The following is a 25,906-nucleotide window of genomic DNA, read 5'->3' on the forward strand; positions in this document are numbered from 1 at the left end:
CGTTACCATAAATAATGAAAACACATCTGGAAATTCTTCATTGCTTCTCTCAAAGGACTCTTGTACTTGCACCTTTTAAGTCCAGTAAAACTGTTTAGTACTGTAACTTAGGCTAAAGTTGCGTTCACAATTCAAATCATTTCAAAGCTGCATTACAGGCCATACTCTCATATGTTATCCCTTATGATTACGTTACGCTATGGAATTGCGATATGATATATGTTGATTAAACAAATGACCCACTGGCTGAGATCAAGCAATATTATTTTAAATATCAGATACAGACCTTTTCGTTAGGCTATATTAAAAAACTGCGAAAGAGAAATCAATGTGTAGTCCTGTGTGTGGTGCGATAGACGTCCGTATGATTTCTGATTGTATGAAATGAGATGAATATGTGCAATATCCTGGCATTACGACTGAGTGCTCATGTACGCAAGAGATTCAAATATTAGGACATTCATTCCAAGTGAGTGCAAGCAGTTCTTAAATAACGCGAATACAGTCGTTTTTTCTCTAGTGATTCGTATTTGTTATCATTGTACGCTCCATAGACAGTAAAAGAAATGGACGGAGCGATCCCATTGCCTTCTACGGCGTTAAGTGATGTCAGTATAGGAGCACTCACTTCCTGATGGCTGAGCGAACTGCGCAGGCTCAGACTGAGCTTGACGACGTAGATGTGACGTGAGCCTCCTGTCTTACAGCTGTAGGTCTTCTAGTAGTTGTGGAAAGTGAAAGCTGAATCACGTTGTTTAAATATTTTCTCCCGTTGCTTTTGGCTCACTATGGGCTTCTCCCCATTCTTCCCCCTTGACTTTATCAGACTTTATGTCTCCACGTCCCCCCGACTGTCTCATAGACAGTAAAAGATTGCCTGTGAGCGTCTCCTCAGGTCTATACGGTAATTTCTCAACTGTGCGACAGAGTCGCGTTGGTTATGACGCAATCGTTAGCCTATTTTTACAAAAACAGCTTCTACGGGGCGATAGTGTAAGATACAAGGTAACGGAGCCTTTTATGCATTGTCGTGTTTCTTTAGAAATAAACAATGGACAAATGGAGTCTTTAAACGTCTCTGATGTAAAGTTATTCACTGTCAAAGTGACTCAAAAATGAATGGGAGTCAATGGGATGCTAACAGCAGGTGATGGCTTGGTTAGCAATGGCAGCCCCTAGGGGTGGAACGCTTTCCGAGCGCTAGATTACCCCCTTGGTACGCTCATGAGCGAGACCTAAAACATGGCGGCGACTGCCCAGAATGCAACGCGCAGTGGCGTTGATTCCCAGACTCTATAAAGATGGTGGATTATGACATACCTAAAATTCACTGGCGGGCGGATAAGGAACTCCTTGCGGGCTGGTAGCGGATCTGGTGCTGAACTTTACGGGGTATGGGCGGTAGCGGGTCTCAAATTGGACTAGGGATGTGTTGAAAAAATCGATTAACCAATTCTGAATCGATTTTCATATTAATTTCTAAAGATCGATCCGTAACTCAGAGGATCGATTTAATAATAGGCCTACATTTTCCCCGTGAATTTTAATTTGCCGCGTCATTGAATTAACGCATGCGCGCGAGGTGGAGGGACATTAAAACAACGAACATGGCAGCTTTGAAAACTCCAGAACCGCTGCGGACAGAGAATACTAGAGTAGGTAAACAAACTCAAGCCGAAGTTCTCGTCACTATACCGCCGCTGCCGTGCTGAAGAAGCGCCGCGGACAGACCGAGTTTTCCCTCACTCTTCCTCTTCTCTCGTTACCGCGGCGGACAGAGAATACTAGAGTAAGGTAGACGAGTAAACTCGGACTGCTGGATATGTCAAGAACGCGGCTTAAGTCACAGCTGTTCTCACTGCAGCGCGCGCTTAATGCCAAGGAAGTTGTAATGGCTGGCTTGTCATGACAGCACGCGCCCTCTCCACAGCGCACAGTTGTTCTTTACAACCATCAATACTCCATTAATTTGCAGTTGAATGTCTATAATAATAGTATCAATATGTTGCATAACTACAGTTCTGTAATATTCAGGTAATAGCTGGAAAAAATGCTTTCTTTAAAAACACTTATCTAAATCTCAAAGATCGGATCAGATCGGATCGAATAATGATAATCGATTCAAGATCTTGAGATTTTTGAAATTTGAATCGAAACCCAGCCCTAAATTGGACCTGTGCAGGTCTCTATGTGCTTCGAAAGGGAGCATACATACTAACCCTCAGCCAGGACCAGCACAATGTTCGATAGACCTCCCAAATCTAGATACAAAGAAATACTTAGTATCTTCTTCTGGTGTGTCTATCCTATTTTCTTGCAACTGAATATGCATTGATAATAAGGGGGGGGTCATAGTGGTTATGGTTTTGTTAGAATCTATAGGGATAAGCTTTTTTTGTTGCAAAGAGCTGGAAGATCTTGTGTCCCATTTAAAGCCCTTCTGGAGACTCTGAGAAACAGTTTCTCACTGACATGCAATACCTCGCAAATCATTCTGCCATGTTGGTGCCCTTTGATATAGTTTACACTTAACAGATACATAATATCTTTCAGCTCTAGTCAAAGAAAGGATTGTTTTGAAACTGTGTTTACAACTGTATTGGCAACTAGGGGTGTCACAATATATCGATAATGACGATGATGACTGTATATTTTCACATATAAATACTGATATAATGATATATAACTGATATATGATATTAGTTGCTGGCCTGCTTTACATTGTGTCAGATTCACAAAACAATCCTCAATGCGCCTCTCAAATAGTAAAGACCATGCAATATGTATGTCCACACCAGAAAAGTTTCGTAGTCGTAAAAAAAATATTGTAGTTCAAACTAAAATTGTAATTCTTTCCTACTGTTGAAGGCAATGGGTCCTTGAGCCTGTTTGGTTGCCAATATTCTTCCAAATATTATCTTCTTTTGTGTTCAGCATAAGAAAGAAATTCATACAGGTTTGGAACAACATATTTTTCATTTTTGAGTGAATTATCCCTTTAATGGTTGTTGGCACCCATCATGAAATGTAAAAATGAAGACAACAACGCAGTGGCTGAATCCAAATACGCTTACTTTTCTCTACTATGTAGTAGGCAAAAAAACAAGATAAAAATAAGTTGTATGTCTGTTTTCAATTAGTAATGCAGGCAAATACCCGGATGATTCACTACTTATAGTGAGATTAAGTACGCATCCAGTGTACACTTTACTACACCACATGACGCTATGGGAGAGAACTGACATAGAACTGATGCTGCAGTAGGTCACATAACAATGACAACATGATGATTGTAGTACATCCAAATTTAAATTTATACTATACATTCATACTTTTTTTTTTAAAAAAAAAGCAAAGTTCTCAAGAAAGTTTGCGATTTTGGATGTAGCCAGTGTTTAGCTACAAAATCATACTGGAGATGACAGACGAAAGCAAGATTCTACCCACAGGCAAAAAAAGTTAGTTGTGGTAACCCTAATTAGTACTTTCACTTCATAACACTTAATTTGTTGTGTTATGGGAACTATATCTGAAATTTCACATCTATTAAAGGGATAGTTCACCCAAAAATGTAAATGACCCCATGATTTACTCACCCTCAAGTCATCCTAGGTGCATATGACTTTCTGCATTCAGACGAATACAAAAGTTATATCTAAAAAAAAATCCTAGCTCTTCCGAGCTTCATAATGGCTGTAAATGGCTGTTTCTGTTTGGAAGTCCATAAAAGTGCATCTATCCATCATAAAAGTGTCCCACACGGCTGCAGGGGGGTTAATAAATGCCTTCTGATGCAAAGTGATGCATTTATGTAAGAAAAATATCCATATTTAAAACTTTACAAACTGTAATTTCAAAACTGTCATATGCGCGTTCACGTGAGACTGGTTTTCCAGCGTATGATGCTCCGTCGAGAATATGCTAGTTCTCACGAGAACCAAGTTTTGGTTTTGCTCTATCTTCTGCACTTCCACGTTTGTCGCCGGAACTTAAACTACGCCTGCGTCCTACGCTGGAACGCCAGTCTCTCGTGAACGTGCGTACGAAAGTAAGCGCAAGTTAGAGATTACAGTTTTTCTTTCATCTGCAAAACAGATCTTTGTTTGTGTTTTTATTTGTTAGCAGTACAATAAAAGTCAATGGGAACCAATGTTGTTTCAAAACATTATTTTACATACTGTACATTATGATGTTTGGGTGTACTGTCCCTTTAAGAGCTTAAATGTTTTGTAAATCTATATTATTGTGAAATGGAGCATTTTCATGTAAGCTGCGGTTGTATTATTTTCAGGTTGGATCAAAGACAGACTGTGTTATGTGTTTTGGACCCATGGTTCCTGATGGTTACGGAGTCTGCTACAACCCCATGGATGACCATATCAACTTTGCTGTGACGGCCTTCAATAGCTGTGAAGAAACCAACGCCACCAAACTGTCCAAGTTTCTAGAAGACGCACTTCTGGACATGAAGACTCTTCTGGAGCTGGTGTCTAAGTCCCAGTGAGTGACGCCACTTCTATAATGGCAAAAGAAACTCACCGAAGCCCTGAAACCTTATCAGACTGGAGGCTTTTTCCACTTTCAGTATCATTAAACTGACATGTATTATTGGCTCATATTGGTATTCCATATGAGCGTGACGTGCGTGATATTTTTTTTCTTTCTCCATTATTCAGAGACTATAACTAGGAAAATCATTATAAGGTTGAATTCAAAAAGTATACAGTGTGACTATGTGGTGCTTTTGAAACTTTGATCTGTTTGTTTGAGGACATTGACTCAGTGGCTGCTGGAAGCTGGGAAACCTGTTTCGAAACTGTCATTTTTGCAGTATATTTTAATGATGCTAGTGGCACAGAAATTACACACTTCACTATTCAGGGAAGTGACTATGGACTAAAAAGCTGCTACAACTCAAAGGGGGACAGACGCGTTAAATTTGGTTTTACAGTTTCAATTGTAAAAATGATAAGTCTGAGAAGGCTGTCGATGTTGTCCAGTCCATATCATGTTAAGCCAAAAGTAAACTTGTTTGTGTTTGTGTATGCTAGTATATGTGTACAGTGAGCATGAAGTACATTTCATTATCCCATTACAATCAAAACAATTAGTAAAAAAAATGTTAGGGTTAGGGTTGTCATGTGAGCATTAATCAATATCAGAGATCCGTGAACAAGCAATGTTTCGTTAAATTATTGAGATATTTGCTTCAAATTTCAAGGAAATATTTCAGGTCTAAGGGGTTCGGCTGCAAAAAAGTTTGGGAACTGCTGAAACTGACTCTACTTTGAATGACTATGTGTTCGTCTGTATACATACACTAAATGTGCGCATAAAAACCAAATCTTTAAGCTTTAAGGAGGTTTGTGGTAGTTTCACAGATGGTAGGTAGGACTGTTATTCTAAATCAAAACTCACACAACCACATTGAACTTTTCAGAGTCACTCAATTCAATGTTATGAATTTTTATTTCTTTGTGAGGTAAATTAGCAGTAGACTTGGCACACATTACTGTCAGCAGATTAACTCATGTCCATTACAATAAATATACAGAAGTACTTATATATAAACAGTAAATTGTATTTGTTTTTAAATTATATGACAAAACAAGACAGAATACTTATGATTATTTCTTTGATATAAAGTTAATAAATCCTCCTATTGTGCTAAACTTGCTAAATTATGACTAGGATCATTTTTTAAATGCGCTCAGGCTCTTAATGGACTAATAACGCTCTTACAAACTACACTGGTTCTTCTTCAGAAGGATTAATATATGAATACTCTGCCCTGAACATTCCCTTGATTTGCTGATACTCCCCGTGGAATTCCACTTCAGCCCTGCTTCCTGAGGAGCTCCAAAGGAAGAGCTGTGTCCCTCTGAATATGGTCGTCTTTAAGGCATCCACATCACGAATCTGGATAAGCAAAAGAAAACAAGAACACAGGACATCAGAGCATCGCAAAAATCGTAGTGCTTGCCCGACTACTTATTTTTACTAAATGCCTGGCTCAGTGTCTATCTTATGTAAAGGACCCCCAAAAGAAAGTGCAGTATTAGCTGTCTCTTCTGTTTCAGAAGCAGCAGTTTGCTTGCGTGCTTTTTGAACACAAACTGCTTGAGTTTTACTTTATTTAAGACCTTTTTTTGACGACCTTGTCCCGGTCTCAACCACATTTCGACTCAGTCTTGTCTTGGTCTCAGACTAAGAGGACTCGGGATTTTGTTTCAAGACCTGCTGGGATTTTTTTGTTTCAAAAACTCCTGGGATAGATCACTAAATTGCCGGTGCATTGCCTGATTTATTTATTAACATCATTAATGTGATTGGATGTAAAACTTACTGCTTCAGATGCAATCAATAACTTATTTCTAATGTGATTTATTTATAGTGCCCATTCAGAAATTAATTAGGGATTTGCAAAAATGTCACCAAAAATGAATACAAATGCTCACAAAATTCAGGATATTGTTGCAAAAATTATGAGATCTGGATTTATAACGTGATATAATTAACCAATATCACAAGAACAAGAGAGCTGTTTTCAGAAATTTGAGCATGAGTGCAAACATGATATTGAAAATATTAAAAAATACATTATTTATGCATTTGTAATTTACCAATTCAGATGCATCTTCTGTACCACCTCTTTAGCACAAAGATGAATTGTGTTGTGAATGATTTCATTTGATTTGTAATAGTTCTATAGTGTCTTATTCTAATTATTTTTATTATAAGTAATTTCTCAGGTGGTAATGTGGATCTCTATGAGTTTATGGAGTGCTGGTCTGGTCTTGGTCTTGTCTTGGTCTCAACCCCTCAAAGTCTTGGTTTTGTCTTGGTCTCAACACACATTGGTCTTGGTGTCGGTCGGATTAGGTGGTCTTGACACCCTACCAGGTGCTAAGCAAGTGTTTTTTACTAGTTTCAGCCCGACGCAGTTACCATTTTTACATCGAGCGCCACTTTGTTTAAATAGCAAATGCACTGGCTATTCTGAATATGAAGTGTATTCAGGCATGTTGTTGGTGCGTTGCTATTTTGAGGCAACTGAAAACGACTACGCCATTGACCAACAGAAACCTGATCTGAAGTCAATAGCGCATTATTTTTTGTGTTATTTAAATGGCGCATTGGTAATATGATAATTTGGTGATTAATGTTGAAAACTGTCGTGCTGCTTAATAGCCTATACACTGCTTATTACACACACAGGGACGTGCAGCAGCACACAAATATTTTTAAATATTAAAATAAAATGTTTTCTCTCTGAAGAAGTGTTCAATCTTTCCGAATCTGCCATGGTGCAAGCGCAACTTGCTACCAAAACACACCCATGACTCATTAAAGGGTTAGTTCACCCAAAAATGAAATTTCTTTCATTAATGACTCACCCCAATGTCGTTCCACACCCGTAAGACCTCTGTTCATCCTCGGAACACAGTTTAAGATATTTTAGATTTAGTCCAAGTCCTTGGAATGTAAGTATATGTCCACTTGCTGTCCATGTCCAGAAGGTAATGAAAACATCATCAAAGTAGTCCATATGTGACATCAGTTGGTTAGTTAGACTCTTGAAGCGTCGACAATACATTTTGGTCCAAAAATAACAAAAAATACGACTTTATTCAGCATTGTCTTCTCTTCCGCGTTTGTTTTCAAACCTCAAATAAAGAATCAAACGGTCGCGAATCAGCAGATTGATTCGTGATTCATATCGCCAATGTCACGTGATTTCAGCAGTTTGCCAGTTTGACACGCGCTCCGAATCTTGAATCATGACCGTTTGATTCTTTATTTAAAGAAGAGAAGACAATGCTGAATAACTCGGACTAAATCTAAAATATCTTAAACTGTGTTCCGAGGATGAACAGAGGTCTTACGGGTGTGGAACGACATTAGTGTGAGTCATTAATGAAAGAAATTTCATTTTCGGGTGAACTAACCCTTTAAGAGACTAGGTACATTAAATAGCTAAATTAGATTCAAATTCTAAGTGTATCTGCGCCATGCACTTTAGACACAATGTGTTCAGATCGTTAAAATAGGGTCCATAGTGTGATTACATTTCTTCATTTGTCAGCCAGATTATTATGCTTATACATTACCACTCAAAAGTTTGGGGTCTGAAAGATTTGTTTTAATGTTTTTGAAGAATTATCTTATGTTCTTCAAGGCTGCATTTATTTGATCAAAAATACAGTGTAAACAGTAATACTGTGTACTATTATTGCAATTTAAAATGTTCAATTTTAATATATTTTTTAAATGTGATGGCAAAGGTGAAATTTCATCAGCCATTACTTCAGTCTTCAGTACAATACAATACAGCTTTATACTAAACAGATTGTTTCAAAGCAGCTTTACAGTGTCACATAATCCATTAGAAATAATTAAAATATGCTGATTTGGTACTCAAGAACATTTTTCCTATTATTATCAACATCGAAAGCAGCTGTGTTGGATATTATTTTTGTGTAAACTCTGATATAATCATATATCATATATATATGATCATATATACTGTACAGTATATTTATACAGTATATATATATATATATATATATATATATATATATATAAAGACAAAATAACAGGATTTATTTGAAATATAAATCTTTGTAACTTTATAAATGCCATTACTGCAATACTTTAATTTTTAAAATATCTTAATGACCCCAAACTTTTGAACAATAGGGTATTTATATGGAAGATGGATGCACAGTGACTTACCAGTATGTATGTTGAGTTTGTATCAGTATTGTTGAGCACAGAAAGTGCTCTGATCTGAATCCTCAAAGCTGGAGGAGCATCAATGAACACGCGACAGGTCTGAGTGTTAGAGGTGGAGGTGGCTGGACTCTTGATCGGATTCTCAATGAGGCCAGATGGAGAGAACAGCTGAACATCACACTCTTCGAGGAAGATATGTACTGTCACAATCTTTCAGATTATTTATATCTTGGGTAAACCTAAAACATACTTTATAGCTCATCCAGTACTGAAAATTCTGTCATCATTAACATTAGTTTAGGGTCCAATTCTCTCTATTAACTAACTAATAACTCTGACCTTTGCCTCAAACTACTGTTTATAGTTAGTAAGGTAGTTTGGTATTGGGTGGGATTAAAGCTACACTATGTAACTTTTCCGTCTTCTAGAGGGAAAGTCTAGAAAGTCTGCTAACTTTTCTTGCCTATTCAAAACAAAGGTGTAGTTTGATGACGCCAAGTCTGAGTTCAGAATCTTGGGACATGTGGTTTTCACCTCACAGCAGGTGGAAAAGAATCGGGATAGGACTCGGGCAGAAATCATGTTCATGGATGCGGTTATTAACGTCTCTGTAGTATGAAGCAGAGCAGGACCAAGTGTTGAGGGAGCTGAGCAAGGCCGCTGGAGCGATTATTGCGCAACACACGCCTCGCGAGCAGCGGGACTTTTATTATGACGGGACAGTCGCCGGCGGCATTTACGCTTTTCTGCTCATGAGTATGAGGTAACACAGCTCTGTCATATTAGAAACATTTAAGTGTGCTTAAAATGGTGTTATGACGTTACTCTGTGCATTCGCTGTGCATTGCTGATGTGACACTTGTTCACACTGCTAAGAGTAAAGCGCTTCTGCCAAAATAAAACGGAAACGGAGGGTAACGCAGATTTGACGCAACTGACAGGCGACTCCCTCAGACGTCCCGGTTCCTTGGTTAAAATAGCAATTTTCTCAGATTTTACAAATTGTTGGAAACAATTGGGATATTGTAAGTACTCAACTGAACAAAATATGTAACACTGGCCTAGTGGTTTTTGGATATCTTACTGCAAAAATACTACATAGTTCACCTTTAAGGGATGTAGAAAATGGTCATGCAGAATAAGGCATTAATATGTGCTTTATAAGTACTATTAAACAGCAATATTCTAGTAATATGCATGCTAATAAGCAGCTAGTGAGAATTGGACCCCAAAATAAAGTGTTACCGTCTTGTCAAACCCCTAAGACTTAGAAGTTAACAAGACGTAACTCCTTACAAGTGCCAACAAACTCAGATTTGGTATGACATGGGGAGTGAAATATGACAGAAATTTTAAATGTACTATACTTTTACAATAAAATCTATATTATATTTAAATAATGTTATTTACTCTAATTTACATATTTAAACAAATATTAAACATTTTGGACTCACTTTATATTAGATGGCCTCAACTATACACAAACATTTAAATTAATAATTTGATACAATGCACTTATTGTGTACATACATGCCTTTACATTGTACTTACATTTAAAAAATGCATGCATATAATTACATCTGTTATTAATTTCTGTAATTACATTTATAATTACACTGTTGACCCTTCCCTTACATCTAACCCTAACTTTAAAGCTACACTGTGAAACTTTTTTAGTTTATTCTTAGCTAAAAACACTTAGTTCTTTCAAAAATGTGCTCATTAATGTATATTTACTTCTTTAAAGTAATAAAGTTATTCTCGTAAGTTTATAATATGCCATTGAAAATCCATACGGGTGAGGGGTTTGAATGTCGGTCGCCATGTTGCCCCTCCATCTTGAAAGTACATTAGCCAAAGGGGGACTACCCATAAATTCAAGCTTCGCCTTTCGCGTTTTAACACTCGATGGCACCATGTCGAATGTGAAGAGGGGGATTGCCATGTTAATCTTGGACTAAATCGGCCACTGTAGGAGTTAAAACGAAATTGGAATTGAGAGGAAGGGAAACTGGATGGTCATATACCTTTTCACCGCTAGATGGAGGAAAATATCACACAGTGTAGCTTTAAACTTCCCCATACCACCATACTGTCCCTAACTCTACCCTTAAACTCACCCATCCCACCACACCTGTCCCTAACTTTACCTGTATACCACCTCAATATCAGCAAAAGTGTTTTGCACTTTTACTTATTTTTTGATGCAAGTACAGAGTAGTTAAGGCCAATATAAAGTGGGACCAACATTTGTATGCAGTTTTTAATAACTCACCTCCATGAGGGCTTTTTTTGTTCTTTACACTCTGATAAAATAGTACCACTCCGTTGCCAGGGGTCAGGCGGCTCTGACGCACCAAAAGAACATTTGATCGTGATTTCAGCGTTTTACCAGACATCCTCTCGCAGAGACGCATCAGGATGAGTCTGTCATACAGGGCGATATTCTCCTCTGAAAATATACACAAAAATACACAGAATTCACCACACTAGTACTGCATCAGATTCCAATGTCTGTCCGCAAGTTAAGCTCAGTACTTACTTTGCTGGCAGTTAAGAGTGCTGGATACTATTTTGATTTGAATAACCTCATCAAGAGGCCGGCCAATAGCAAATATACACCTTGTCTGAGTGACATTGCGTAGATCGATAGTCCCTGAGTCTTGGAGGAGGAGTCGCCCACAGAAACCTGAAACCAGAGTACATGATTTATTCCTCACAGCTTTTTTCAATCTACTCCTCTGTCTATTCATATATCAATCCACAGAATTGAAAAACCAAACATGATATTATATATAAAAGTAAATGTAAGTAAATGTTAAGTAAATGTAAATCATATATAGTTATCTGTCTGAAAATATGTAGTTAAATATCTGATAATATATCAATTTAAATCCAAATATTTACCTATAACTCTGATTAAAATGTAATCATCAGTGTAGTTATAACTGAATACATGTAAATGAAAATGGTAATTATGATGTAACTGAGAAAATATACATTTTATTTGGCCCTTCAGAATAATGTAATGTATATCATTTAAATCCAGACTCAAAACACATCTGTTCAGCTGTGCATTTCCTGAATGAGCACTGTGCCACTGTACATCCGACTGATTGCACCCTATCTTATCTCTTTATTCTTTTTATTATTGTTATATTTTACCTTTGTTCTTATTTTTGGTTATTGTTATTTTATATTTTCATTTGAGTTAAATATGATGAATGAAAACTGGGTTTGATGGAAATTGTAAGTTTGACAATAAGGTTTGAGAATGTGTAAATCTGTGGAGGGTATGATTAGTGAAAATGGGTTTAACAAGAAGGTTCCTGAGTAAAAATCAGGGAATGGTGATTAAAATGGATGTTATGAACGTGTTTGAGAAATAAATAAAGGAGAGGTGTTCTAATAGAGATGGTACATGTATGTAGGCTGTAAACTGAAGAATGTTTTATTTTTATATCAGACCATTATTGTGGATCTGACCATTTTCTTTTCTTTTATTTATTATTATTATTATTATTATCTTTACAAAGGTTTTAACTATGCTTGTTTTTAATTTTTTATTCGTCCAAATGGTATTCTTTTTTCTCATGCATTTGTTACCACTGTTTTAATTAATTTCTGTGTAAAGCACTTTGAATTTACCATTGGGTATGAAATGTGCTATACAAATAAACTTGCCTAGCCTTGCCTTGCCTGGCCTTGCCTATCATAATAGAAGTACATTTTACATAATTACAACTAAACCAAGTCCTAACCTTAACAGTATAGTAAATACATGAAGTTAATTAATATTACTCAGTACTTATTTGTGTCATTACACTGTAACAACGTCACCTTAAAATTATACCAAATATTCCAGACTTCAGGAATTTCAAGAAAGATTACAAAATTATAGAATATGCCCCGTTTGGACACTGAAATGGTTTTCAAGGCTGGAGTTAGCAGACACTTGCCACCTAACTGGTCTGTGGTGGTTCTGTTGGCGTGCTCATTGTGCTTTTCATCAAATCCACCGTGGGTACAATGGCTGAAAAACTCTTCTTCATCTTCATAATTCGGACAGCTGGACCTAGTGTGGTTTTTGTAAGCACTCGTGGAGTTCTCCATGTCCCCTCTCCTCTCTGGTGCTCCGACTGGACGTGAGTGACGTTGGGCTCTGGCGTGGAGGTGTGGGCTGAGGAACAGTCAGGGCTATAGCAGGCCTGGATGGTGATGGGCTTTGGCAAGTGGAGGCAAAGAAAGGGGCTAACAGGAAGAGGACTGGATGGACCCTTACAGGACACGGTCCGAGACTGGATCCCGTAACCACATGAGACAGAGCACTACATTACAAAGCAGAAAGAAAATGAGGGATGGAGAAGAATGTTTACAATATTATTTTAAAATATGCAATCTCTAAATCCATAAAATGGGACTTTGGCTGTGAATTGTTAGCATATGTAGTCTGGATGATAGATGTGTTGGCACATTACCTCACTCCACTCATGCACATCCCAGTGGAAAGAACAGACTTGAGTGAAGCATGGTGCAATGACGGGAGGTTTGTTTCCTGACTCACACCGCTCCTCCTCCACAATCCTCTCTACACCCCCCTCATACTGAACACACTGCACTCTCCTCACAGATACGCCCATCCCGCAAGACACCGAACAGTCGCCCTGCTGTCCCACCTGCCACCTACAGAATCATTTCATCAATTAAGACAACGTAATCCTAATAATATAACAAGAAAATCAGTTGGTTTTGCTTCAAGACAATAAGCATTGAGCATCAAGTGGTGACCCAACCAGGGTTATAATTGATAACTAAAACAAAACCATAAAATATTTTTCATTACTTGAAATATAATACACATTAACTGAAATAAAATAAAATATAAGACTAGATGAAATAATAAATGTTGCCTTGTAAAAATTAGTTTACTAAAATCAGTAAAACTAAAGACTAAGATGTAATAAAAACTATATAGACATATTTTTTAATAGTAAAAATGACAAAAGCATACAATAAAATTACTTACACTTTAACTAAAATTAAAAAATTCCAGAAAAACTATATCAATGATGCTATAATAAAACTGGAACTATTATATGTTACCCCTGTACCAATTATGTTTAATTTTCAAAAGTGTCATGAATTAACAAAAATGGACATTGAACAAAAATGTTTCAACATGAACTGCATTGGCTTTTGCTGCTCAACCGTGGGGCCGGAGCCCACTAGAGGGCCTCAGCACACTTTCAAATTATTTAAAATAAGACAAATGCAGCTAAAACAGCTAACAATCAAGATTTGGAGATCTTATTTAAACCTAGACAAGACATGGGAATTAATAAAATCTTAAGAAATCATGGGAATCTCAGTAGTGAATATAATTTTATTCAAATTATATAGAGCTCTAAAATATTTTGTTTAAATTATTTATAAAATTCACTGCTAATAATTTGCGAAAATCACGAAAGACTGGTAAGTCATGTAAATTAATTGCACATTTTTTAAAATATATTGTTACTCCTAGTTTGTAACAACAATATTCAAAAACATGGTATAGTCTGAATAGAAAACAATTTATTTTGATATCCTATTAATGTATGAATGCTTATGGTGGCATAGATTATGGTTAGTTGAACTTTATTATTTGCATTTAGCACTAATTATTCACCTGCTGTTTGTGAACCAACCAGGGTAGACCACAGGCCATGTTTAGCTTATTAAAACATGCCTTACAGATTCTTCCCGGAATTATAAGTATTTGAATTAACACTTTTTATAATTTTAAGTCTAATGTTTAGGTTTAATGTTTAATGTAAACAGGACAACAATTTTACTGGCTATCCTTGGCAACAGGCAATATTAGCTATTGTTACTGCCACCATTCTTCATAAGATTAAAAAATAAATAAATAAATAAATAAAAAAAATATATATATATATACATACATGCATACATACATACATAATATGTAATAACTAACTGGGCATGTGAAATTGTATAAATACAGTCAATGATTTAATTAGTTAAATTAAATCATTTAATTAGTTTAATTAGTTAATTAGTTAATTTAATTAGTTAATTCAATTAAAAAAAATTATTGTCCGTTTTTTTACTGTTCAATTAATGAATTATGCTGCGTTCCAGGCAGGATTTTGAGCCCGTAAGTTACGACTTCAAACCATGACTCACAACTTTTGTAACATTCCAGGCAAAGTCACAGCAAACTGCCTGAGCGCAAGGAATTGTCGTAGCTAGATGTAAAAAAAGCAAGTACTTATGCTCATTTACAATCCTTTCTATCACCAAAGGTGCTTACTCCTTGCCTATCTGAGGGAAACTGAGGAGAAAAAAAACATTGCATAAGGCAAGAGAAGATGTTACAGCTTTTATTTTACGTTATTTGTAAAATACTGTTTACGACTTCCATAAACACAGCATCCATAGGGGCTGCCATTGTTGTTTCGCGGGCTATGTGACGTCAGAGCTCGTAACTGGAAGTATATCAATGTAGTACGAGTTCAAAGGTGAGAAGTCTACGTTCCAGTGTACTTTCACGGGTAGAAAGTTGGAAAAACACAGATTACGGGTTGCCTGAAACACAGCATAACACTGTATTTTTGTCAAAATTTCTAGATTAAAAGGTCAAGTGATGACATTCTTGGTCAAATATCTTGCCCTGGTTTTTTTTTTGGTTTTTTTTGCCAGTCTGAAAATAACAATTGAGTGTAATGTGTATAAACAGGAAGTCAGTACACTGTAAAAAATTATTTAGAAAAAAAGTTACCTGGTTGCCTTAAAATTTTGAGTTCATCGAAATTAAAATTTTGAGTTAATACAATGAACATTTTTTGAGATTTGACAACCTTTATTCAAATATTATTAAAAGATTTTGTAAGCATATTGGGTAATTGTGTGTGTTTTATTTCTGATGATGCAGTGAAACATGCCAAATAGTGCTATTTTCATGATTTATCAATTTTTTTATGTGGTTCAGATACAATAATATTTTGAGTTTCTATTTATTAAACAAATTTCCTTCATTGTATCAAATCAAATTTTTAATTTCGAGAATAAACTCAAAATTTTAAGGCAACCAGGTTACTTACTTTTTTAAGTTAAACCAACAAAAAACAACCAAAATTGTTTACAGTGTATAAACAGGAAGTCAGTACTGTCTGTCTCTTCATATGTTCATTAGAGATGAGGTACGTACAGTCTGTGATTTTTTTTACCTGGCTGGACAAATTTCTGTATTACACTCCACTACCTCTGAAGGTCTTGGCACAGACTGACAAGCAGATTCTCCCACCACCAAATCCTTGTTTCCGACTCCTCCCTTTACCCTCTGGGAACAGTACAGGACTCTTTTAGCTAAACCACCTCCACAAGAAACACTGCACGGTCCCTGTATGAAGCGCCACCTGATAAAGAAAGACACGGTGGTCATCATGTGTGAACGTATAGGAGAATGTCTAAAAACCAAAAGAAGAGTTGAAGTAATGCTTACACAGCAGGACATATTGATGGGCTACAGGGCTGAATATACAGCTCTGGTTTACTGGTACGATCACAAAGGAACTCTGGGACCTCTAGACGTGATTGGTGATCCATACAGGAGAACCAAACCTGCTGAGATCCTGCGTAAATGCGTAAGGATACACAATTACAATTGTATACACAACCAGAATTGAGTTTTGTCCTTATTTCAGCATGTGCATTTAGATGTCTCATTTACCATTTCCACAGGTCTTGGAGCACTGGCCAATCACAGGGCTCCAAACATAAACTGGAACCATTCTGGAACGGGGCATTACATAGGAATCTGTACGGGTCATCTCGGTCTTGAAGACATTTTAGAACAGATCACATGACTTTTCAGCATCACTCCAGTCTTCAGTGTCACATGATCCTATAGAAATCATTCTAATATGTTCAAGGAACATTGCTTATTGTTATCAATGTTGAAAACAGTGATGCTTAAGAGTTTTGTGGAAACTGTTATACTTTCCCCCCAAGATTCTTTGATGAATCAAAAGTATTTATTTGAAATAGAAATTGTTTGTAACATTATAAATATGTTTAGAAGTTTAGTAATGTAAATATGATATAATAGTCTGTGTGTGGAATTTCAAGTTAATATTTAGAGTAACAGCACAGAGATGCTTCATTGTTTGGAATACAACTGGTGTGGAGTGGATGTGGAGAAGATTTGTGTGATTTTGCCATGAGCAAAGGCCGCATGGGCTTTTTGGAAGGCAAATTATTCTGAGCAGCATTTCTCTAACCAGATAGTAAAGAGAGGGATGTAGAAAACCCAAAATGTAGCAGAGTGACCACAGAACTTGAGGATTGAGGGGAAATTACTGCCAACCCATTCCACTTACATCTTTTTCCAGTCCATGCGTTTCTTAGTGACATGCAAACACTTGGCCATTTGTTTTAAACATAAGTTACTTGATATTGACATGTTAAATTGCTGAGGATATTGATAATATTAACTTGTAAATAACTGAAATATCGCACTAGCAATCGTGTTGATATTCAGTACAGTAGTCCTTGCTTGTGTAATACTGCTTAATTATAACTTTACGTAATATACAATACACAATGACGCCAAATTTATTTCGTTATTATTTCACAATACCTCTTTTTGGCTATCCCAGCCAATAGGACAAACGTCCACCACACAGGGAACATGTTCTGGTGGTTTGGGTTTAGAACACAAATTTTGGTCAACCTCAGAATCAGATCCATGATGGGTGCGGACACAAGATACCGTTCTCTGGGCCTCCCCGGGTCCACACACAGCCGAGCACTCACCAGGCTCAGACACCTGCCATCTACAACACACACACATACACATACATATGAATATTATATACACACACAACTGCCAGAATGCCTTAATACAGACTCTCCAAACCATTGTAAACAGTTGTCATCACATCAACTGACCTTAACGGTGAACAATGAATCTAAATAGTCCCAATATCAGCGTTACTATTTGTTAATATATGGAATGAGATATTTTAAAGTTTTCTATTGTTTATTTTATAATTTATAACAACTTTGCCAGATACTATTTTAATACATTTTCTTGTCTCATACTAAAAGATTTCTATGTGCATAAAAAAATGTAATCTTTGTAATCTGGTATAGGGTAATGTACTTCACTCTAAAGGTCCCGTTCTTCGCGATTCCATCTTTCAAACTTTAGTTAGTGTGTAATGTTGCTGTTAGAGCATAAATAATACCTGTAAAATTAAAAAGCTCAAAGTTCAATGCCAAGCGAGATATTTTATTTAACAGAAGTTCCCTTTCAAAGCCTACAGCGAACGGCCGGTTTGGACTATACCTCTGCACTTCCTTCAGGAATGACTTCACTAGAACCGTTTGTTGACTAACCCTCCGCCCACAAGTACATGCAAAATAGGGGGCGTGGTCTTTTTGCTCTCTTACGTTGAGAAGAGCGCGCATTCAGCGCTAGCATCTCCCCGTAATGGTAAGAGGCGGGACCTTTCCGGGCAAAGTGTGCTAAACTGCTGTCCAATCACAACATGGGAAGCGCTGGCCCAATCAGAACTCGTTACGTGTTTCTGAAGGAGGGACTTCATAGAACAAGGAAATCATCAGGCCGTTTTTAGGACAGAGAAAACAACGCTGTACAGATAAGTAAATTGCGTGAAAAATACATTTTGTGTTTTTTTACACGCGAAACATGAACTTATGTTATATTGCACACTGTAAACATAATCAAAGCTTCGAAAACACGCGACGAACAGGACCTTTAAGACTATCTAACTTGCTGATTCATCTCAGTCTCACACACTTTGGCACGTTACCTGGCAGGACAGATTTGGGAGTTGCAGGTTTCAGTTGTTGGTGGTTTAGAGTCAAGCGTACAGTCAGAGTCAGGCAGCTCCACTTTCACCATACCTTGCTTCTGAAAACATGTGACAGAGCGCACTCGCTCTCCTACACCACAGGGGGCGCTGCAGGGTCCAAACTCACCTAACTCCCAGCTGAAACAGATACACAAATTAAACTCCTGTATTCAAAGGCCCTGTCCCAAATGGCACCCTAACCCCTCACAGTCTTCCTCTGAGTCCGCACTTTCACAACATAATGCCGCTTTGACTGCCGGGTAGAAGTCCTCTGCGTAGCTCGCAAACTTGCAGGCTCAGCTAATTGTGCACATCGATGCCGCATAGCAGCCACAAAGGGGGCGCTCACAAGCACCCTTCTTTAAGCTTAAAGGATGAATGGGAAACCCTACGGTCTTGTGGACACGCGCACACAATGGCCATTGTAAGTCCACAAGGCCGAAAGTCCACATGAAGTGTGCCATTTGGGACAGAAAAATTATACTGAAAATTACACATTCAGCCCTAGTATTCGTCCCTCAATAAATGTTATTTATAATGAAATATTAATTGTCGGGTCCTAATCCTGGCTTAATCTAAGACCAGAAACTGACAGGTGAGTTTTCTCTGTTAGACAGGTGAACCCTGTTTGGTTTTCAGACAGTTTCAGACTGAATTCGGACACCGCTGAAGTCTACATCAAGTGGGTCATGTTGTACAGAGTGGTTTCCTTTTTGGTTGTCGTCAAGATAAATGAAAACAAATATTTGAAACTTGTATTATAGTTCCTAGTATGTTTGATTGGCCGCTTGTTCCTCTGAGGCAAAACTATGAACCTGAAACACTGAATGGAACCTGGGTGGGCAGCTTGGCAGAAAGCAGGGCTGCAGCAGATCTGGTGTTTGAAGGGATGTACTACAGAGCTCATCTTCCAGGTGCTCGAGTGTGACCACATCTACACAGTGCTGACTGATTTTCTGGATGCCTACAACAGAGAGATCAGATCAATCAGTTCAAAAACAAATTACATCTATAAATGGTATGTACACAAATACTGGGCATACAAATTTTTTTATCCGTATTTATGGATAATTTGGTCCTCCCTTTCGGGGTGTCCCTGTCCCCTTTCGTCTTTACCAAAGTCACAGAGGCTGCCCTTGACTTGGTGCTTAGACACCACAGCCGATTGGGGCTTGAGGTCAACTGGGAAAGAGCAATCTCTCCCTGGTTCAGATCATCTCTTTTCTTGGGAAGGAGTTGGACTCAGTCACTATGATGGCGTGTCTCTCAAACGAGCACACTTCGGTAAGTACAGTACAAGTCGGTACTGAACTGCCTGAAGTCATTCAGGGGAAAGACATTGGTCCCATTGAAACAATTTCAGAGGGTCCTAAGACATATAGCGTCCTCTGCCGTGGTTATGCTGCTCAGGTTTGACGCATATGAGACCACTTCAGCACTGGCTCCAGACTCAAGTCCAGAGATGGGTATGGTCAAGCCGATCTGTTGCCACAGATGCCGATCTGTCATTTGGACAGACTTAGCAATTCTATGGGCAGGGGTTCCCTTAGAACAAGTGTCAGTTGTCTAGGTGTGTTGTTATCACAACAGACACATCCAAGATATGCAATGGGCACAGTTTCAGACTTCTGGACAGGTTGACCTGGATGGACAACACCGCAACTTTAGCTTTTATAAACTGTTTACGTTCACGTCACATGTCGAAACTCACCCACCATCTCCCATCACCTCCAAAAAAAGGCAACTTCCCCTGAGGAAGGACCTTTGAGGCACATTTTGGCACCAGCGCCCAGACCTCTGGAACTTACATGTTTGGCCGGAAGACCTAAGTGAACTACCACCAGTAGTGGTAGATCCTATCACTCAGGCCAGAGCCCCCCAGAGCGGCTCAATGCCTTGAAGTGGCATCTGTTTGCAAGCTGGTGTTCTTCCTGAGGTGAAGACCCACAGAGATGGGCAGTTGGGTTGGTGCTTTCCTTCCTGCAGGAGGATGAAGGGGCGGCTGTCCCCCTACACCTGTGTGTATTTGGCCACCATAGTGGCACATCACAGTGCAGTGGACAGTAAGTCTTTAGGGAAATATTACCAGGTTCCTCAGAGGTGCCAGGTAACACCCCCCACCCAAGACCACACCTTATTCCCCCTAGGACCTCTCTGTAGTCTCCTTTTGAGCTCCTGGAATCAGTAGAGTTGTGTGCCCTCTCTTTGAAGATGGCCCTCCTTTAGATGGTCTGAGCAGCAACTTTTTGGGGAAGGCTGTCTCCAGGGCCAGTACTCATGAAGTATGCCCTTTCACCTCAACCCATGTACTTGTGGCTAGGTGCTCCATATGTAGTAATTCCCTGACTGTAATCCCCTATGATGTATTTTCCATGGTGCAGTTTCCCCACTGGTAAACCTGTGGACGGCGTTGCTTATGTGGGGTGTTGGGAAGAATAAAACATTGAGAGAGGACTTGTTACTCGGCTTGCAGTAGCTTTCCGACATCTACACTGCCAAAACCTCATAACATGGTTAAGCTGGTTGTGGGATTTTCTCTGTGTCAGTACATCAACACAGCGTCGAAGTGACTGACAGATATGGAATGTCTTGATTACTGTTGTAACCTCCATTACCTGATGGAGGGAACAAGACATTATGTCCCTCCCATAACATTGGACTACTCTCTAAAATGGCCAGGACACTGTCTCGTCTCCTCACCACAAACTTGAATGAGTGGATACACTCCATCTCTGGCAAGTGGCATATGCAAATTCTTTTCCTTTCTCTAATTGTGAAATGTGTTTGGGCTCCAAAGTGCGAGTACCCTAGTGTCAGTACTTCTCATTCTCTCCATCAGGGAACGAAGGGTTACAACAGTAACCAAGACATTACCTGTGCCACAGGTTACTGAGCAGGCTGATATAACAGTGGACCATCTGCCCTCAACAGCTCTCTCCACTGAAACAGCATCAAATGAGTAGTACTGGTATGAGATGTTTGGACTGGTAAGGTCTCCATACTCTTGCCCATATTTCCGAAACACCTAAAAAAGCGAAAAATTTTTTTACAAACAATGATTACTGAAAATTGATATTCATAAAGTAATACACAAAGAAGTTGTAACAAAGAATGATTATAATTCAGATGCTACACCTGTATGTGGATCTTGTCTGTGACTGGTCCAGAAATAGTGAGCTCTTCAGTTTGAGGTTGGTGGTCAGGTGTGAGGTAGAGGTTATAGATCATGGGGCTCTTCTCCAGAGGTGAGGGGTATGTGATGCTTAGCCCTGGGCTTCCGTCTCCAGACACCACATATTTATCATTTAATAGCACCGCTACCGGAAAGAGGAACAATTTCTTTCATATAGTCTTTCTGAAGGATCATATGACACTAAAGTCTGGAGTAATGGCTGCTGAAAACTTAGCTTTGTCTTCAAAGGGATAAATAACATTATTTCTGAGGACTCAAAACTGTAATGTGCTGTTGTGTGAAAGTAGCTACACTCACCAAGGTGTGTAAAAACCGGCTTTGTGTTAATCACATGAACCCGAGAGGCGTTCAGAGGAAGGGTGAGGAAAGTGACATACTCTTAAAACAACAACAGACAAAAATTGGTTATTATGCCTATTATGGAAAGCAAAAAAAATGGACAAATGATGGATATGTCTGAGAATGACCCGACCTACCTCCAGCCTCTCCACCTGAATAGGTCTTTGAGATGAACTGGCAGGTGGAGCCATTGCCCCCACACACCCCACACACATCCTCCAACTTCCCAGAATGCATTACTCCATCACAGCCAAACAGCTATTAAAAATAACCGTTATTATATGTGTTAAATATTCAGTGTCCAATAAAAGTCAAAGTGGACAGAAACATACTTCAATTAAATATAAAGTAGACTTTGTTTACTTTACATTATGAGTGTGACATTACCTGGCACTTTCCACCCAGACAGGCAGAAATGGAACCAGGTGGCACAGAATTACCAGCTTCACACCGCGTCCCATCAATGAACTGAGACCCGCGACTCACCATGAAGTCCTGCTCACGTGAGCGACACATTAGTTTACACTGAGCGTCACCTGGAAGGGAGAGAAAGACTTGAGAACAGAGAAAACAACAAGAGACAAATTCAACTGGAAGACCTTTATTAGGTTGACCTGAGGTGAAGCTGACGGCAGGGATCCAAGAGTAGACTGAGCTGGAGTCTGTAGACACTGAAAGAGGCTGCTGGTCTGTGGCTGAGCACTGCTGAGACATGAATTCCAGCTGAGTCGACTCACATGGCTGTAACAAACAATGGGAAGCCAGGTAAATCACAATGAATTTACTGGGTTAGATAACATAATTTAAAGTTATGTCTTTAAGCTTTCTTGCACTAAAACAGCAGTACCTTTTATTTGAACAGTTTTACATTAAAGCTTTTCACCCTCTGTCCGACCATAAACAAGCTGTTTTATGTAAATATCCTGTTATTAAGGTGCAGTCACACTACACTTTGTTCCATTGACTTCCATAATTTATTCTAGATCAGGGTTTCCCAAACTGGGGTTTGTTAACCCTGGAGGTTAACAAGAGAACCGCAGAAATTAGTTGATGAAAAACTAGTCATTAATACAATTATAAAAATGTAACATTAAAACAAACATACATACAAATAAATAATTTTAAAAGAAAGACAATCAAAACAAAACATACCAACAAATTAAATACTTTATTGTTTACCTGCATGTCATGTGACTATTTACCAACAGTAGAAAACCATGACTGTCCTTTTAATTGAATTATTAACTTAAAAATTTCTGGGTGTTATTATTTTGCGTAAATATTATGCTGACAAAAAAAGAAAAAACGAACTATGAACTTTCATTTAATTTATTATATTTTATTTTATTCTATTAATTTTATACTTCCTTTTACTGAAACACTAAAGAATCAAGATGAATATTGCCTGTACTACTGTCTGTACCTCTCACTAAGAGAAAGCATGTTATCAGTATGTTTTAGGAAAGTTTCTGGTTAGAACTGGAGCTTAATCAGCTCCAACCTTAGAAAGACTGTGTATCCCTGTATGTGCGCAATATTCTGCGTTACAGATCAGTGTTGAGATGTTGTACAATGGGTACTCTAAGAGATGAATAGACTTGTTGTTCTGGGCAAGCTGGTGCTTTAGACCTGGAAGGTCACTACGGGCCTAATTCCAGGATGAAAGCATCAACAAGTGACATGTCTGTGGACACGTGCATCAGATTAACTGACATGTGGAAATTTACCATGACTGTTCATTTTCTCTGAGCCAATCAGAACCATCCACATTGCAGTAATGACATGGATAGACCTTGAAAACAGTATAATTGTTGGGACAATTGTATGTATGAAAGGGCGGGGCAACAGGACAGTGATCGAGTGAGCGCGGCCTATGAACTCCTTGTGAGACTTGAAGCTGGCTTCTGCTAATAAAACTGCAAACTATTCATCTTCTAAAAAAAATTTTTAATTAATTGCTCTCCTGACTCTTGGTCTTAATTTTTCACTGCTGGTCTTGGGTCTTGGCACTTGTGTTTCCCTTGTTCTCTGTCAGTTATTGTGAATGTAATGGTTGCTGTTGGTTCCCTTGCGCACAGTGTTCTTTGTTGTTCTGTTTCTTTCATTAAACTCCTGCAAATAAATCTATGTTTCTGCCTGCCTTTTCTCGTCCCACATGTTACAAATATTCCATTGTTCAGTGTTAATTCATGTCATCGTAATATTCATTTATACAAAGGTTTCAAATGTTTTAGTGTATGGAGAAATTAACACAATTCTAAATTAATAAATGATACCAGACGCTTACAATTCAATCATGTTGAAGTAAACGTTTTTGTTGTTGTTGTTTTAAATGCCTGAAATAAAGTCTGTGGTTAACACAAGGTGTAGGTATGTTCATGTTTTATTCTATGGCATAAAATACAGTACATCAGAAATACCCTGTTCTTGCTATTATGTAACAAATGGCTAAATGGGACTACAGATTTTTGGGGGGAAATCAAGGGGAGCAAGAAAACTTACTCACTAGTCCCCTTTTACACCCTAATTGTGTTTATAAATCACACTCTTGCAAGACTGAAAGAGTTGCTGGAAGATCAGTGATGTGAAATAATAGAGGAAACCTGAAAACTGTACTCATACATCTACACTGAAAATGCTATTTAGCAATAATAGAAATAGAATAATAGAATAAATGACATAAAAAAGGCAGGCCAGCATACAGATATCACTGCAGCCTTGTGGCAATGTATAGATGCAACCCTTTAAAGGGTTAGTTCACCAATAAAATAAAAATGATTTAATTAATTACTCACCCTCATGTCGTTGGACACCCATAAGACCTTCGTTCATCTTCGGAACACAAATGAAGATATTTTTGTTGAAAGCTGATGACTGAGAAAGTCTTCAGATAGGCCTATATTGGCATTCAGTACATTCCCACTCACAAGACCAATAAAAGACACTAAAAACATCGATACAAAGTCCATCTCACTACAGTGACTGCACAATAATTTTACAATGTGACGAAAATAGTTAATGTGCACACAAAAATCTAAATAACGACTTTATCCATCAAGTTATTGATGTGGACTTGAAGCATGCGTGAGAATATGATGCAGATCCGCCGTTAGAATACATGACCCAGAGGAGAACTGCTATCGCGTGAGTTCACGTCCGAGACTTACACGGAAGACAATAACTTGGTGGATAAAGTCATTATTTTGTTTTTTTGCGCACAAAAACTATTCTTGTCGCTTCGTAAAATTAGTGTACAGCCACTGTATTGAGATGGACTTTGCATCGATGTTTTTAGTGCCTTTTATGGGTCTTGTGAGTGGAAATTTACTGAATGCTAATGGAGGCGTATCTGAAGCCTTTCTCAGCCATCAGCTTTCAACAAAAATATCTTTATTTGTGTTCCGAAGATGAACAAAGGTGTTACGGGTGTCCAACAACATGAGGGTGAGTAATTAATGAAAAAAAAAATACATTTTTGGGTGAACTAACCCTTTAATTTGACTAACATGACCTACGGAGGCCCAAAGTAAACATGCTCGGTAGCGGTTACCTGCCGATTACAAAGTTCAGCTTCTATGTCCTGTCCTTTACAGACGGAACCACCAAAGGCTGCCCTGAAACACAAATGTCAATCTAAATACATATATACATATATTAATTCAACAATATTATTGATCTGACAGTACTGCCAATGTTGAGTGAGAACTGAACTGAGCTGCATGATGATCTCTCTCCTTTTTTTTGCAGAACTGCT

The 25,906-nt window shown here is 38.1% G+C and overlaps 2 protein-coding genes across 5 annotated transcripts in view; one reads left to right on the forward strand and one right to left on the reverse strand.

Annotated features, from left to right (window-relative positions):
- Positions 1 to 5,571, forward strand: part of zgc:154046 (Carnitine O-acetyltransferase-like) — a 35,494-nt gene extending 29,923 nt beyond the window's left edge. For both annotated transcript variants that reach the window (XM_067413223.1, XM_067413222.1), the window contains exon 14: positions 4,292 to 5,571. In XM_067413223.1, the coding sequence (XP_067269324.1) occupies positions 4,292 to 4,504 (213 nt within the window). In that variant the 3' untranslated portion in view covers positions 4,505 to 5,571. The remainder of the gene's footprint in view (positions 1 to 4,291) is intronic.
- Positions 5,451 to 25,906, reverse strand: part of adamts13 (ADAM metallopeptidase with thrombospondin type 1 motif, 13) — a 30,709-nt gene continuing 10,253 nt past the window's right edge. For 2 of the 3 annotated variants that reach the window (XM_067413218.1, XM_067413220.1), the window contains 19 exons: positions 25,703 to 25,766; positions 22,767 to 22,893; positions 22,540 to 22,688; positions 22,290 to 22,410; positions 22,111 to 22,191; positions 21,756 to 21,937; positions 21,495 to 21,645; positions 19,455 to 19,584; positions 18,579 to 18,758; positions 17,381 to 17,576; positions 16,472 to 16,577; positions 16,244 to 16,373; positions 15,969 to 16,157; positions 13,215 to 13,419; positions 12,704 to 13,064; positions 11,279 to 11,425; positions 11,012 to 11,188; positions 8,737 to 8,918; positions 5,451 to 5,919 (listed from right to left, as the gene is read on the reverse strand). In XM_067413218.1, coding sequence (XP_067269319.1) covers positions 5,746 to 5,919; positions 8,737 to 8,918; positions 11,012 to 11,188; positions 11,279 to 11,425; positions 12,704 to 13,064; positions 13,215 to 13,419; positions 15,969 to 16,157; positions 16,244 to 16,373; positions 16,472 to 16,577; positions 17,381 to 17,576; positions 18,579 to 18,758; positions 19,455 to 19,584; positions 21,495 to 21,645; positions 21,756 to 21,937; positions 22,111 to 22,191; positions 22,290 to 22,410; positions 22,540 to 22,688; positions 22,767 to 22,893; positions 25,703 to 25,766 — 3,052 coding nt within the window. In that variant the 3' untranslated portion in view covers positions 5,451 to 5,745. Of the gene's footprint in view, positions 5,920 to 8,736; positions 8,919 to 11,011; positions 11,189 to 11,278; positions 11,426 to 12,695; positions 13,065 to 13,214; positions 13,420 to 15,968; positions 16,158 to 16,243; positions 16,374 to 16,471; positions 16,578 to 17,380; positions 17,577 to 18,578; positions 18,759 to 19,454; positions 19,585 to 21,494; positions 21,646 to 21,755; positions 21,938 to 22,110; positions 22,192 to 22,289; positions 22,411 to 22,539; positions 22,689 to 22,766; positions 22,894 to 25,702; positions 25,767 to 25,906 lie in introns of those variants that run through there. The other variant, XM_067413219.1, reaches the window with a different exon arrangement.

This window comes from Pseudorasbora parva, chromosome 13 (assembly GCF_024679245.1).
Source record: "Pseudorasbora parva isolate DD20220531a chromosome 13, ASM2467924v1, whole genome shotgun sequence".
Lineage (NCBI taxonomy): Eukaryota > Metazoa > Chordata > Actinopteri > Cypriniformes > Gobionidae > Pseudorasbora > Pseudorasbora parva.